The sequence below is a fragment of the Neolamprologus multifasciatus genome, chromosome 4, assembly GCF_963576455.1.
Source record: "Neolamprologus multifasciatus chromosome 4, fNeoMul1.2, whole genome shotgun sequence".
NCBI classification, from domain to species: domain Eukaryota; kingdom Metazoa; phylum Chordata; class Actinopteri; order Cichliformes; family Cichlidae; genus Neolamprologus; species Neolamprologus multifasciatus.
In genome coordinates, this window is record NC_140442.1 from 25,612,405 (window position 1) to 25,629,274 (window position 16,870).

At 42.8% G+C, this 16,870-nt stretch overlaps 1 protein-coding gene across 1 annotated transcript; it reads right to left on the reverse strand.

Annotated features, from left to right (window-relative positions):
* Positions 1–2,287: 2,287 nt before the first annotated feature.
* Positions 2,288–7,603, reverse strand: txn2 (thioredoxin 2). Its single transcript, XM_085155739.1, has 4 exons — positions 7,579–7,603; positions 4,626–4,903; positions 2,977–3,100; positions 2,288–2,812 (listed from the first exon to the last, which is right to left on the reverse strand). The coding sequence occupies exons 1-4, from the start codon at positions 7,582–7,584 to the stop codon at positions 2,696–2,698; spliced, it is 525 nt and encodes a 174-aa protein (XP_085011865.1). The 5' UTR covers positions 7,585–7,603; the 3' UTR covers positions 2,288–2,695.
* Between the last annotated feature and the right edge of the window lie 9,267 nt (positions 7,604–16,870).

Here is a 16,870-nt window from a genome sequence, read left to right on the forward strand (position 1 = left end):
TCCCTCGTCACTGTGAGGTGCAATGCTACATAAATAAAGAAATAAATAAAAGCAAGCCCAATCTTACAACTCTGCTGTTAATCATTAACCACATCCAGTGATAAAACAGCTATTTATTACTTTCTTTCCTGTCACCATAGCAACTTACAAGCAAGCAAAGGCTGAACTCACACTCATTCGGACTGGAGAGAGGTAGATAGTTTATGAACAGCACAAATGTGACAGGCTCGAGGGTTAGAGTCCGTCTGCCAGGTCGCAGCACATGTGGAGAACATCTCAACCGCGACAGAGGGGGGAAAGGTGGCTGGGCACGGTATGGTACTCTGGCCCAGGTGCAAGAATGAAAACATGCAAAGGTGAAAATTAGAGACACAGACGAGGAGGCAGACACTTGATTTGAGGGGGTGACAGAAGGGGGGTAATTTAAGTAGAGGGTTGTGTCTAGGTAGGCATTTCGGTAAAGACTGGATTGTAACAACATGAGTAACACCTGCATGTTCAGACAGAAGGCACAGGGACGCTGGCATAATACGACTGGAAATCCTCCAGTTCACAACAACAGTCCTTTATATTGTAATTTAAGACCCTGTAACATTAGAGAATTCCCAACAATCCAACATCCTCCTAGCTTCCTGAGGACACAGGTTAGTTGGATCCGTATCCACAGATCAGGAACATGGAAGTCTGGGGATACAGAAAGGAAGGGAGAGAAAGAGAGGACAGAAATTAAAAGATAATGGCTTTTAATGTCGTCATTAAAATGCAAAGGGAATGAAAGAGAGGAGAGGTGCTCAGTACGTGATACCAGGTCCCCCAGCAGAATCTCCTGATCCAGCCCAAAACATATGTTTATCCAAAAAAAAACTAACTTTTAAGACTAATCCTGAAATCAGAGAGGAGAGCCATCTCTTGATCCCAACCTTTAAGCTAAGCCATCCCTCCCATTCTACTCTAGAACTATGGAACTAACAAAGCTACATCCTATTGGTACATGATGACGTGTAAAGACTGCGAGTTGAGTATAGATATGTGGTCCCTCGTGTTAATACTCATTAGCACCTCTTGCTGCATTGTTTTGGATCAACTGTAGGTTTTTCGGGAAGCCTTTGGAGCAACCTGGCAATGAGGAAATACAGTGTTCCAGTTGGGAATATATTCCAACATTGTGTAATTATTTTAAAACAAGAAACATAAATTGAAAACAGGCACTGGGTCAAAAACAACACAAATGTTAAAAATCAGCTCCCACACAGCGAGGCTCCACTTCTGTCTACAACATGGAAACTGATGTTTCCAGCACTCCGGCCCTTCGTCACTTTAGCATCACCATCTTTAGAGAAGAAGGTACATTTGACTGGTCCCTTATTTCCACAGCAGACAGACATGTCCACGTTTCTGATTTGGCACGGATTTTTATACTGACACCCCTCCTGAAGAAACCTTCCCATTTATCTGGGGTTGAGACTGGTGCTAGATTAACTGTAGCCTGCAACTCCCTGTGGCTCGGGTTGTGTCACCTCCTGGAGATGAATCCCGGATGTTTCATGTTTTTGATTCATGTCATAATTATTAATTTTTGGTCCCTTAACTGCCAAGTCTTTGAAGACTTGTGGGGGAGAAGATTCTGACACAGACACTGATGATGACTCGGACTTCAGAGTTTAAAGGCTGTGTCTTTTTGAAAAGTGACCCCAAGGTTCCCAGATAGGGAAGGTAAGGAGATCCAGAGCTACTTTAACTTCATCCATTAGGTAAGGAAAACTTAATCCCCTTTAAGTAAAAACAACACAAATATCCATCTGGAGCTTATAACGGCATCCCCCGGGTGCTGTAAAACCAGCTGAGGGAGGGAAACTATGGTATTGCATCAGTGTCATTAGGGACAGCACAGCTCCAAGCCTTTGTCTCTATCTCAACCCCACACACAACCACAAACAATCCGTATACACAACATCTTTTTACTCCTTTATTACTTGACTTGGTCATGTTTCTGGTACACAGAGTTCATTTTAGTAATAAACTAAAAATCTTCATCGCAACTCCCGCTCGACTTCAGTTTTACAGTCAGGAACAGGAGAGAAACACAAACACATGCGCCTTCCTTTCTCACAGTATTAGGCATATCGGTGTAAAATGACTGTGTGCAACTCTGTGATGTTAGAGAAACGTTGCCCTCGTGTGGACACGAGCAGGAACTACACGTAACACTGTCACCAACCTCATTCAGTATTGTCAGGTTGCAAGTTAAATTCCCTGCACCGCTAAAACTATAAATGTTCATCCAACATTGTACACAATGAGTGCCGTAGAGCACATTTATTTTCCATCCAAACTTAAGAGTTTTTACAGAAAACTGTTACACACCAGCTTAGCGAGAGTAGTCACATTATGAAAGAACATGGAACTGCTGCAAAATGGAGCACACACCCATCGCTTGACTAGTAACAAAAAACACAAGAGGGAGACAGAGAGAGAGCCCGAAGAGACAACGCACAGCTAAAGCAACATGTCAAGGGATAGGTGTGAGCATTTGAGAGTCTGCCAGCTGTAATTGTGGTTAGGTTTTGTTTACTTAATAGTGATTGCTAAACAGGCTCAAAATGGCAGCCCAGGGCTCGCCGGCCGTGCCAGAATCAGAGAGAACAGCATGAGAACGACGATGGTGGGGGTATGGCTGGGTGAGGACAGGTGGATTTCACTGTCCAATGACTTTGCTGACAAATGAGTCCAGCTCTTCATCATCTTTGATCCCCACAAAGTGATCGACGACGTCACCTCCCCGCATGGCGATGACTGTGGGAACAGCAGAGACCTGAGGGCAGACAAGGCGACGCGTTGTAAGACAGAACTAGTGACACTTTGACTTAATAAAACATCATATAAATATGATGATAGAATTCTACATCCAAGCACAGCAGAAATTAACCAAACAGGAGGACAGGAGTGCCATAAAGATATACTTAAACTAGGTCTCACCCCATATTCAATGGCCAAATCTGTGTGGTCATCTATGTCAACTTTTGCCATGGCAACGCGACCTTTCTGTTTTGCAACAGCTTTCTCCAACCTTGGTCCGAGGATCTTACAGGGGCCACACCACCTAAAAAACACAAAACAAAAGGGAGACAAACAGTAGTAACTTATTTTAAACAAAACAATAGAGCTCTCTCTCACAGCACACATTAAACTAGTCAGAGAATGAAAAGCACAGATGTCGTTAACACCAATAAACATCTTTCAGTGCAAGGGCGTAGTTAGACTTTGGATACTAGGAGATTAATTTATACCATGTAGAAGTTCTATGTACTACATAAACCAAAAAACATGTCACAGACATTTTTCTGATTGGCAGGTATTTCTCCTGTGTGGGTACGGTACAGTGTGACTGCAGCCAGGATGAAGGATCTGTCATTTCAGTGACTTTAACAGAAATCTGATGCGATACGATGCATCCTTACTGCAGCAATTTCTGTAACTCTGTTGTTCTAGTTCTGGCTGCAGACTTCACTGTTTGTGCACTTCTAAGTGTTGTGTTCCATTTTAAGGCTAAAGATGAGAGTCTGATTACAAAGATAATGTTGTATCAATGTTTACGTACATACACTTACATCTGGACCAGTCACCGCAGATTTACGTCGAGGTCCTCTTATGCTCACAGCTACTATCTGCACAGTACTTGGAGCCAATAAACAAAAACAAAGGAAGGACGACACTACTTCCAAGAGTTATTAGAACCATGAAAACCCTGATGCAATCGAAAAGTGCCAATAACACAGCAGAGCCTGAGCTAACAGCCTTTTAAAGATTATAAAATATGAGTAATAATGCATCGTGTACTTCCCTGACATCATAACTGGACAAGCCCCCCATAGAAAAGCTTTGAGATAACTGTGTTGAAGAATAAAAGGTGGCCATACCAAATACTGACTCCATTTTTGTTTCACATAGTGTATTTTCATATATATTTGCATGTTTCAATAAAGCACTGCATCCATTTTGCACTTTCCTAACAACATGCAAAGAAATGAAGGGAGACTCAAAACCTTTGTACAGCATCGTATTACAAGGGAAAGGAAAAGTAGGGCGGAAAAAAAGTCCCCAGTGTTATTTCAGTAACTGCTGTGAAAGAGAGCTAGTATTTAGTAAAAATGTCTTGTGTGAACAAGGCCTGTGGGCTGCACTGTATTAATGACAAACAACCTAACAGCTGTGAAGATGCACTCCTATCTGTGAGACATGCTCTGTCTACTGTGGACTTTTGAGCAGCTGTCGTGTAAGCTTACAGGACTTGACAGTTTAACTCACCACTGTACATGTATATATTTTTAACAGCACATGCTGTATGTAACACTTGCAGTGTTTTAAAGAGGCAGGGCAGCTGTGGAACAAGGTCTTTTCCACGGAAAGCATGTACAAACGGCAGCCACACGTCAGCACTGATACAGACATTTTGACTAAACTGAATATTATCTACATTTGCAAAGCAAATCTGTATCTGCATAACTGCAAAGAGCTTTAGCACTAAGGTGACCAGTGTGGGACTGTTTTTCATCCATTTATATTATCCCTAGTTTTATTTAATACGTCCATACAGTCACTCTCCTTGGGCTCCCTGAGGTACTCACTGTGCATGAAAGTCCACTAGCACAGGCAGTTCACTGTTGATGACCCTCTCTGTAAAGTCCTCGCTGTCCTGCACATTGAAGGAGACTTCTCGGCGGGAGGTGTGAGGCAGGGCGCGAGGCAGACTTCGTGACGGGGAGAGGAAGGAGACCCGGGTTGTACTGGACTGAAGGGATGTGGAATAACAGGAGGAAGCGACGGAGGCAGTGGATGTGGGGAGGCAGCGGATATCGTTCACAGACAGTGTCCAGAGTCTTCGTAGCACGAGCCTGTGAGCCATCTTTGCACAACAGGCAAAGATACAGAAGATAAGTGTTACTTATTATAATATTAATATTGCATTTCAGATACTTCTGATTATAAGATTAAAAAATAATAATAAATGTATCCAAAACCGCTATAGGTCCCATATGTTTAAAAGTAAACGTATAATGAATCCACTCTTAAACCCTGCATGAGCTTTACAAACTGGCACCAGTTACTTGTCAGGACTAAAGTTAGAGATATATTAATTACATGGTGACACCCACAATGTTTATTTCCAGCTCCATAATTTCATTCTTGACTTGTACAAAAGTAGTTTTGCATAATTTACTATTCTAAATAATCTTTTCTATAGGCTTAAGATCCTTTTTCCCCTTATGCTGCACTTGGTATAAACTGTCGATAAAGTGATACTCCCAGTTTATCCAGTACCTGAAACAAGGTATTTAAGCTCCTCCTCTTCCCTTAAGCCCCTCCTCCCTTTAAGCCAGTGGTTCTCATACTATGCTGTGGTGTTCCTGCTGGGGCACCTAATCAGTGCACATGGTGGGGCATGGATACAGTGTAATAAAAAACAAATCATATTTATGTGTGAATGTGAGTGTGAATGGTTGTCTGTGTCTATTTGTTAGGCCTGCGACAGACTGGCGTCATGTCCAGGATGTACCCTGATAGCTGACAAAGACTCATTCACACCGATTGCAACATGTTGGCAGTCCGTCTGTATTTATATAGTAGACAACAGTTATCCCCTAAACTTCAGTCTCTCTCAAATTGACCGCACTCAGTCCAAATCAGACTGCAACTGTTTGCAGAAAGGTTACTTCCCATCAGGTGACCTGCGCAATCAACTTCTGATCAAAAGTGGTTGTGTGGTAACCATTCAATCACCACCAAGTTGCAGAACATGAAAAAATTCAATACAATCACCAGAAAGCCACCCGTGTAGATGTAAGGAGGTTGCTGGAGGTTTTGCTCGTGTGACTGAGCCATTAGCTTGCTCTGAATTAGGAGGCATCTTTGTAAAGTTAAGTGTAACCAGCGTTTGATGGTTTATCAGTTGGGCTGATTTAATGCAAGTTTGCTCAGCTCATCATCTCATGACGTGATCCTTCTTGTTCATAGTATTTTAATTTATTAATTCATTTATCAATACTTGCTGTTCCTGAATCAGTGCAATAATGCCACACAAAATATCACAATACAATGTTGTATTAACCCCCCCCCCACCACCACCACCACACACACACACACACACCTCTACATGAGAATGGTTTTATGATCTGCTTTCTTTGACATCATATTGTCATCAGTGCTGTTTGAACTGAGGTTTTGGCTCCCAGGGGATTACCTGTATATGCACAGACCTTTTTATTTGAAACTTTGGCCATGTTAAATATAAGCATTCACCAACAAATTCAGAAAAAGCACGATAGGTTTGCTTTTAACACATAAGTAAAAAAAAAAAAAAAAAAGTAAATTGGGCTAAACCAGGTAATGGATATTTTCTTATGTCAGCAAATTGCCCATTTCAAAAACTGGAACTCCTGGAAATGGTCTGTGTGGTTTAAGCAAAGCAGCTGTCTGTATAGATGGGATAGGAGGCAACAAATACTGGACTGATTTGTATTCGTACACACCTGACACATCTGTCAGGCAAGTTGGAGAAAAAAAGTTCAAGGAATAATCATTTGGACTGCTTTTAAGGAAAATTATATTTTTAAAAAGTCAGTAGTTAGAGCTTCTGTAATGCTACTTTCTGGAGGATTTTAGATTCAGTATTATTTAATTAAATATCATTAGGATCTCAGCTGCTGGCCCAAGAACAAGCGCTGAGGTCCACTTGGGTTTAGATCAGGGGTAGGGAACTCGAGAGCCGATGTCCTGCAGGTTTTAGATCTCACCCTGGGTCAACACAAATGAATCAAATGATTAGCTCATTACCAGGCCTCTGGAGAACTTCAAGACATGTTGAGGAGGTAATTTAGCCATTTGAATCAGCTGTGATGGATCAAGGACATCTAAAACCTGCAGGACACCGGCCCTTGAAGCCTGGGGTTCCCTACCCCTGGTTTAGATGATTATGACATCTTTTCTCCTTTTTTTTGCAGAAAAAACCTGCAACGTGCTGTGTGCGGGAGAAATAATCACTTCGAGTATCCTCTATAATACACTCACAGCTGACATTGTTTTGAATCACTTAGTGAAAAACGTCTAGTCTCACACGGTTTAAGCTCTCGAGCAGGAGCTGTTTAATGAAGAATCAGCGCTAATTAACGTGATTAGGGCTCGTGAGCGTCATATAACGAGTGACGTGAACAAACGAGTTTATTGGCAGAACACACTCAGCCATGTTGCCTTGTTGAGAAACTTTCTTAATCCCACGATGGATAAAAAGCTTTAAGTATTCAGCATTTCCCCACTGAGAACGGCCCACTCCTCTCCAGCTCTGAGGGGTTTTCTCGACCTGACATCTTGTGTTTGACGCTTATCTACCGGCAGCTCGCGTGCTCCATTAATCTACGTTACGCATGAGTTTGCCCTCTTCGTCCTCCTCCTACTACTTCTCCTCCTCTTCCTCCTAAACCTTCCCCCGCCGCTGCCTCCTCGCGTTAAGCAGCACGCGAACACCGAAACCGGACACTTTGAGAATAACACGTTCTCAAATGTCACACACATTAAAACACGCACCCGCATTTTCACAGCTTACCTCGCTTCTTCTGTCGGTGCTGGTCTTGATCTTGGCCTCGCGGACCAATGAAGTGCTTCCGTTTTGGTGCCGCAGAAAAAAAGGGAACGTGCGGCTTTTCAGGCGACACAGATCAGTGAGTGGCGCCACCGGCTGGCCAGGTTGGGAAGCACAGGGTCGGATTATCAGCGTAGCATACTTTTATCTATTATATATTAACCTGACAGCTAGTTTTAGTTGTAGTTTATAGTAGGTTTATGTTAAAATATAATTAGAAGCATCATTAATATTAATATTAACATGAATAATGGTATGAAAAAATTTCATTAGTAAAGATTAGCAAGTGTAACTTGTAACTTCCAGTAACAAAGTTTGTATGATGTTTATGTAAGATGTTTAATTAACCATCCATTTACTAAACAGAGGAACAGCCTGTCTATGAAAAAATAAAATACAGTGTCGGCAATAAATTTGCTATTTATTTTTTTATGTATTGTATGTATTTACATACAGGTACAATGAAAATAAAAGGCTATTCTATTACTGAGCTTAAAAATAAATGCTGCTGCTGGAACTCAAAGACAGACATGACTACTTTAAAAACACCTTACTCAAACTTTATGTACTTGTCAGTATTAACCCTATATTTCTGGCGGAGCTCAAATTGAGCAGTCCATTTCTAATGACTTGCAGCACAATGGATTTTGCACATTGTGCAAGATTTGACTCTACACTGGTCTGACACCGCAGGTATAGTGCATAACCCCCATCTAACCCTACTGTGTGTTGTCCAGCCATCTTCTTTCACTATTGCACTATTGCAGAGCTAACACAGAGAGGCAGATAACCATTCACCCCCTACCACCATTCAAGAGTTGCCAACCAACCTCATCCATGCATGTCTTTGGACTGTGGGAAGAAGCTAGAGTACCCAGTGAGAACCCATGCAAGCCGGGGGCGAATATACAGACTCCATATAAAAAAGACCACCTTGCTGTGAGACATCAGTACAAACCATTGCACCATGGTGGTGTTGTTGGATGAAGTCTGTCAGACATGGGCAAATGGTTTCCCTTGTTTCTAATCACTCTGCTAAGCTAAGTACACAGTCAGCTTCCAGTGGCTTATTTACACAGACCTGACTCTAAGTCTCTCCAAGGCTTCCCAAAATATCCACACAATGAGACAATGAGCAGGAAAATATAGTTTTAGATTAAAACCTCTGTGGAGAAGCTTTGCTCCTGTGAGCCATGTCTGCTGAGAAGCATCATCATTCCTGTAGTTTTATATAGCAGACATGTACATGCTTCACCTTCCTTTATTTTTCACATTTTATCACATCAAAAGCCACACTTCCTCCAGGTGGGCACCTTTTTTTCTTTCAGTGGAGGGTTTTCCTGATCTGATCAAGGATGTAGACAAATCAAGGATGTAGACAGATCAAGGATGTAGACTGATCTGTCTACGGGCCTGTTTGAACAAAAGCACTGACAGGAAAGCCGGACTGTCTTCAGCTCTCGGATCTCCAGCGCTGTTTTGCAAACTCGACCGCCTGGGCTCTTAGCCAGCCTAGCCCTGCACAAACTGCTCCACTCTTTATTCTGCAGCTCTGGAGCCGTGTTGCCTGCAAACGCACACACCCCTGAAGCTTCAGGTAGCCAGTTGCAGGTGTCAAACATACGCCAGGAAACCATGTGCAAACAGCGATGTGCTCAGAGGTTCAGTCCAGCACCACACAACTGGATGCCATTGAGCCTGAAGTGCACTCAGATCTCCACAGATCAGGGGTTTAAACCTAAATGTTTTCTCTAGTTTTAGAATGCTCTGAAAGACAAACTGCACATCAGGACAGTCCATCTCCAACACCAACAACCAGTGGGAGAACCAGAGGTTGGCGGGCCAGACTGGTGACCCCACTTCAGACATCAGAGGAGCCTGCGGTCAAAGGAAAGACGCAGCAAAAGAGGAGAAGAGAGAAGCAGAAATATATCATGCAATGTCAGATGTTTCTGACACAATGTTCTCAGTGGGTCAACAGAACATCTGGAACAGGACAGATGTGATGAAAGCGAGGAAGTTTCTACAAACCACTGCACCCAGGAATCTATACCCAGCTTGGCCCTGATGGTCTCCCACACACATTTTTCCCCAGGGTGAATGTATCTGTTGATAATAAAATGTTCCTGTTACCAGCCTGCAGAGTTTTCTGAGTGTATAACTGAATGTAAATCTGTATAAACTTTCAATTGTTGAGCTCATCCTCAGTCTTATGTTAAAACCTCAAAGGGTAAAATTTAATATACTTATAGTAGCTGTAGGCCTCTGTGGAGTGTGTATGGATGACGTCATCACTGCGTAGCACTCCCCAACAAGAAGCCACTTTGATCTTAAGCAGGCCGAACATGTGAAACTGCCCTTTCTGTCACTGTAAAGATGTTGAAGTACACATTTAGAAAAACATAAAGTGCAGTTTCAAAAGTACTGTCTCAGTTTTTCTATATGATAATGAAATAGTGCTGTAGTAAACAAAAGAAATCTATCATCGTAGATAAATAAATGTATAAAACTGCAGAGGAAGTTATGGCGTGTTTTTTATTTCCTCTGTGGACTTATTGTAAAAAGTAGACATTTATAGTACGCAATGGAAAAAACAGGAACTTTTCTGTGATTTAACTCTTTATCATTTACTTCATTACTTTGGTTTCTAATAAATGGGCACGGGGAGTTCTTTATCAGTAGGAAAAGCTGTAAAAGCAAGGAATATACAGTAAAAAAGTCCAAAATTGATGCCTTCCTATTCATTTCTCAAAGCTGTCAATTGGAATCTTTGCTGGGCCGATTCTGGCCCCAGGGCCTTATGTTTGACACCCCTGGGCTAGAGGCCCTGCTCATATATGGATCTAGATTTTTCCCCCCTATATATCTTATTCAGAAAAAGACATTTTAGGTTCTTAGTTTGTTTGATCTCAAGTTTTCTTTTAACATCATGTATCCATTTCTCCAGCAGAGGGCGCTGTTCATAGTAGCCGGGGTGGGATGTTGATCAGGCTGAGGCGGTTGGGGCCTGAAACAGAGCGTTGCTCTGTGTGTCAGGACCAGAACACATGAGCCTCAGTCCCGCTTACCGCTCGTTTCACACACACCCCGCCTGCGCATGTTTACTCTCAACCAACCCAGACTGTTTGTGAGTGAGGCCCTTTTTTCACCCCCCACCCCACAAGCCCTCTCTTCCTGCCAAATAAACATTGCACCGGAAATTGCAGGGATTGCTGGGATTTTTCAGGGGGTCCTGGCAGAAAGGAGGAGGCGACCAGAACAAGGCTGCTCTCTGTGACACCTTGGAGGTGAGTGGTAGGATGCACGTGCGAGGATGGGGGATCCAGAGTGGAGGGCGTGACCCCTGCTTTAGGTGGTTGATGGGTGTTATCATTACGATACAAACAGGTAAAAGTGACCCAGTTTCCTGTGACACCCTCCTCGACTTCAGGAAGACCAGGAGGCTGTGCTAAGTTTGAACTCGGTGGGCTAAAGGTCAGGAGGGAAGTGATATTCTTGTGACCTTCAGTGGACTCTGCCATGGATCCAGTGACGGTGCACCTGACCATTCTCCTCCTCTCGTGGCTGTTTATTCCCTCTCCTATCTGCCCAAGCCAGCAGTCGAGGGAATACAACAGCCGCCGATGGAGCCGGGCTTTCATAACAGCCCCCTGACAAAGCACACATGAATGGCAGGGTGTGTGCCCTTTGCGTACACAGAACGCTCCCCTCCCGCCTTTGTGTGTGAGTTTTGTCCCAGCTCGCTTCCCATAAATCCCAATGTCTTTACTTGATAATAACAGCCTGGAAAAGCACACAGTATAAAGCCTGTTATTGAGCAGATTGCACCACAAAGATTATTCCACTTGATGACCTTCTGTTTATCTCAGTTAGTGTGAGAGAGTATCCTCTGTGAACAGTCACATATTCTACAGCTGATGAGCCATCACATTTTAAACACTCTCGCCACCGGCCTGTAATTAGGATTCTCTGCCTATCTACCACTTCTTATTATGGTCAGTTAGATCAGATGCATGGTACATGTGCTGTATACACATATGCAGCAATGATATGGCACCAAAGGAAGTTCAAACGAACGCTTTCTCATTTTTCACTGAAGGTTTGAGCGCGCGAGTATCTTTAAACTGAGCAGTGCGCCGTGTTTACAGGACGACGCGTACACATCCTGGTGTGAGTGTGGCTGTGAGACCATAAAGCATGCCAAACGGTGGCAGGCGTGTGCTTAGAGGATGCATGTGCCTGGATGTACACGCACATATGGGATGACGCACTTGATAGATGCATGAAGCGTGTGTGTATGTGTGTGTGTGTCTATGTGTTTGTGTATATAAGCTCCCTGTCTTCTTTTCCCAGCTCTGCTCCTATACCGATCTATGATTCTGTGTTTGGGGAGTCAACAGTAGAGTTCCTGTCCTTAGTTTAAAAATAACTTTGGGACTTAAATTCCTTGCCCCCTTCTCATCTTTGCTAACTGGTACTCTCCTAACCTCGCTCTATGCTTGTTTTTCTTTCCCTTTTCTCCTGTTTTGGAACAGTCTGTACCCTCGGTCTCTTTTTTTTTCTTTTCTTTTTTTTGTCAGTTATCCTAAATCCGTCTGTGGCAACAGAGAAATGCCTCAAATTACCAAGGGACACGCTAATAGAAATTTCTTTGACTTTTCCCAAAGACAGCCCTATTTCTGTTACAGTTTTTTTAAAAAAGAAACAGGATTCTCAAGATTAATAAAGCTAATATACATTATATAAGCAAGATCTAGAAACACTGCTGCCTACTCTGGACCCAGTTCAGCCAAATGGACTGGCTTAATTCTGAGAGCGGTCCATCAGCCACAGGCTAAAGAGGAGAGGGAGCGTTCGGTTGGCAAGGGTAACTTGCTGTTCTGTGAAGACAACGTGGACACTGAAGAGTATATAGAAGGTTTTGGAGCTGCTATCCAGCCTCAGGAGGTAGGTCGTCTGGTAGCTGATTGGTAGTTTGATCCCCTGGAAGTATGTCCTCACAAGTGTGTGCAAGTGCTTTGAGTGCACCTTATACATCACTCATGCTCAAAAACTGAGGAGCCAATTTTACTGGACTTGTGTTTGCTGGCGTTGCTCTGGAAGCGCAGGCAGGTCACTGAGGTTTTATGGACCACTGTGATACTTTTTTTTTTTTTTTTTTTTTTTTTTTTTTTGCCTGTCCCATTTGGTTCTTTAGCCGTCAGAATTGTTGTCTGAAGACCAACAAGGATACCCAATGGATTTATTTTGCCAAATGGATCATCATGGCATTGCTGTATTGGTCCATTTGATCAACCTTTGTTTTTATTATTTATTTTATTTTATTTTCAGTTGTTACAGACGGGACAGACATGAGTGAAGGATAGGAAAGGGAGAAAGAAAGAGGAAGGAAAACAAAAACAGAAGGGGAGAGGGACAGTGAGAAAGGGGGGAAAAAAAATATCTCCGGGATCACCTGTTGAGAGAAAAAGAGTAGAAAACAAGCAAAAAAAACAAAACAAAACAGAGCAACATACTATACACAACACCATCGCATTAATCTAGCTAAGTGTAAACAGCAGCAAATACCAAATATTGAACGTTGTTGTGCAGCATGCAGGACAGACAGCGCACAATGTGCTTTGAAGTAGCCGCCAAGAAAGGTGTGATTCAAGTCTACGAACAGCGAACACCTGTGTGCACACCTGTGTGGATTGGCGCGCTTGTATTCAAATGGTTTTACACATTGAGGAAAGTTTCTGTTAAAGTTTCAAAATTGACTCTCCCATAATTTTCCTGGCAGTAAAAATGGGTCTGGGCTCTTATGAGTTAAACTTATCAGCTCCAAGTGATCCCAAATAACATCCCGAATAAGAACTTGGGTCTCAGGAGGTTAGAGTAGGAAAGCTCTACTCAAACTTCTGAAAGGGTACCTGATGTTAAAATATGCCAAATAAAATATGTGCAGCTGTGCGCTGTGGTGACTCCTTGTGGATAAGGTGAAAGAATCAGTCCATTTGCCATTCAGCGTGTCTCTTTTCAGAGAAGGCCTTGCTTATTTCAGCAAGACTATGCCAAATCCATATTCTGCATGTTTAATAATAACATAGTTCTGCAGTAAAAGAGTCGGGGTATCAAATTAGCATGCCTGCAAGGAGCCCCACCTGCCTGCGGTTTAAACCTTCTGTTTGTAACAGACAGCCAATCAGAAGGAAGCTGGCAAAGGGAGAGTAGCGTAAAAGGTAAAGGAATTTAAAAAAGGCTTGTTTCAGACTGAGGATGAAAAGACGGCATCAAGGCCCAGTTTGAGATATATATGAAAATAAAAAAAAACATTCAGCTGGAAAAGAGCATAAAGGAGTCCCTGTAATACTCAGTTTACCGTGTTATTGAGATCAGACACCTTTGGCTACACCCTGAGCACCAGCTGTATCTCGAATTTCTCGGAGTGTGTATGTCCACAATGCTGTGAGTTGGCCGCGCCACTGAAAGAGTAAGAGGAGTGTCATGGCAGGTGTGGCAGGAGCTCTCCTAAACAAACACTCCACACCTGTCTTCCTCCCTCCTCGTCCTCCACTTCCATTCCCCTCTGTGTATAAACACACGCTTTCTCACAGACACAGAAAGTCCCCCCCTCTCCACCCGCCACTAAAACCACCACTTTTCATGGCGTTTCGTTCTCTACAGCAAAGAATCACGTGTGAAAAGCGAGCTGCTTTTGTTCCACTGACCTCACACTATTATCCTGTTCTATCTTTTATTTCTCACTGTTTAATATTTCCTTGGCCCCTTCCATGTGCCTTACACCTCTCTCTGTCTTGCACACACACCCTGTCTGTCATTTATTTCCACTGAGTTGTTTTTGAAGGTTTGATGTGTTTCTCACCTGCCATGGCTTGCCTTTTTTTTCTCTTTTCCTTATTACCCTCCTGTCCTTTTGCACCTTCCCTTTTTTAATAGCAGCGACAGGGAGCTTTTCCAGCCAACTCTTGTAGCAGTTTGGGTGGGTTTATGGGCTGACGTTCACCGTTGAGCTCAGAATACAAAGGTCACGACTTGCTTTGGTGACTATGCCTTCCATCTCCAAGAGACCCAACAAGTTTGTTTACTACATCTGCTGCAGATGAGACCAAAGTGGAAAGTACAGATTCTCTGATGAGTCAATGGAACCTAAAAATTCAGAACAACAACTGTATTTCTCAGACTGCAGCGCATATGTGTGTGTGCGTTTTTGTGAGGGTCGGTGCACACATAGAAGCTTCAGCAAAATCCCGTGTTTTTTTTCCTCTCTTCATTTTCTCTCACCACGCTGGGCTTGTTTACACGGGCCTGTTACATCACCTCCGTGCCCTGACAGAGAGAGATGGATTGTGTGGGAAGAGGATGGAGGTTTGGTGAATACATAATTTTCGTTTTCTGTGTAGGCCTTTGTGCGAGTGAGGACACACTGTGCATATGTATAATGTATGACAGTGCACGCTCCTGCTTTGTGGAACGAGCTGCTGACATACAAATGTAAGCACACTTGCACAAGGGGGTGCATGCAATATGTATAATCTACCTTAATTGATGCTTGAAGACTAAATTTTGTTTTTTAGATGAGAGTTTTCTGTGTTTATAATCATATAGAGTGTGTATAACAGTGTCTAAAAGGATAAGCTAAGAGCAAGCAGGTGATTTGAAGCTGCATTATTTCTACTGGCCAGCAGGGGGCAACCCCTCTGGCTGCAAAAAAAAGTCCAAAATTGTGGGAGTCTATAGAAAACATGAACTTACTTCTCACTTGATCTAAAAGTGCAGTAAACACTTTCCCGATGAGTAAGTGTTCTAACTCAGTACTTTCAAATATTTTTGAATACACCATGATGTTAACTTTTTGAATTATGGTCCTATTTACACTAAAATAGACAATAAAGTAGGGTATACTTTACGGCGAGCCTAGTTTCTGCAGCATAAGTAAATGGGCTGATACTTAAACAGTACGTTTCTACTCAACCTGAGGACTCAGAGTGATTTTTACTACAAGCCTCATTAATCTGACCACACACCACACAAGCATCTCCAGAGAAAAGGCATGCAGTGGTTCTACTATTGCTGCACCTATTGCTTGTGATGTTTCAAAACAGCAAAATGGCAACATCGAAACCTTGAGGCATCACAATCGGACTTTGATAACCACGGTGATGTCGTCCATCGTTTATTTACAGTTCACAATGATAACATTTGGCTTTCATCTATTTGGCTTTGACTCCTTGGAAAGGTGTTTCACATATCAATCGATAATTGATTATCATATTTATACTATTAGCACAAAGAGGTAAGGGGACAATTTCTTCTCCCGCTGGCGCAAATGACCACAGGTTTGCTTAACAATCATTGTAGAGAACAACAACCCCCTCTCACACCTTTCAACTAGCAACCTACTCCATGCATTTGTGTCTCCAGTGAACAGTTTCATGTCTGAGAATGTACTAATGTGGAAAATGTCTACAGTGCTTCTAAAGAGAACAGCAATGTGAGTCCCTAAAAGGGACCTGTTACCTACAAGTTCAGGTACTGAGAATGGCTGGTTTTCCTGTGTGTATGTCTGTCAAAATGACACAGAGATTGTCCAGGCACACATCCCTGGCCTCTACCTCTAGCACTCTTGCTGGTGCAAGTACCCATAAAAACAGGTTGTGTGTGGGAGACATGAGGTCTAAATAGGAACTGGTGAATTACACTGATTATTTCAATGATTTTCAGACATCACTCTCACTCTGTTATGCAGTTAAACCCAGCTCCTAGGAACACTCTGTTCTCCATGTGTTTGCATTTGATCTGCCCAACTCTTGTCTAATAGTATTTTTATAAAGTGGCAGAAGGAAATTCCTAGCTGTTTTCCATGGCTGCTCCCAGTATTAATGTAGCGCAGACGAGCAGCTGCGTATATTTATTTTACTCCTCACAAAGCGGCAGCCGGACAGAGGCTTGCGTGTGAAAAGGACTTTAAAGCATCGAAAATATTATTTTCGCTCGAACATAAATAAATAAACATCCCAGAGCCAGCTCCTCTTTGGAATGTAGTAATTCTGAATTTTTATGAATGAGTGCATTCATGGCTGGCCACGCCTCCTCCCTCAACCAAACCCCAATTCTGTGTTGGAGGTCCAAGCCCCGCCTCCTTCCAACGCCCTCCCGCCCTGTTTTTCTTTTTTTTTCAACTTTGGCCGCGCGCCTGTGTCCTAATTGGTTAAAGGAGGGCTGGGGTGGGCGTGG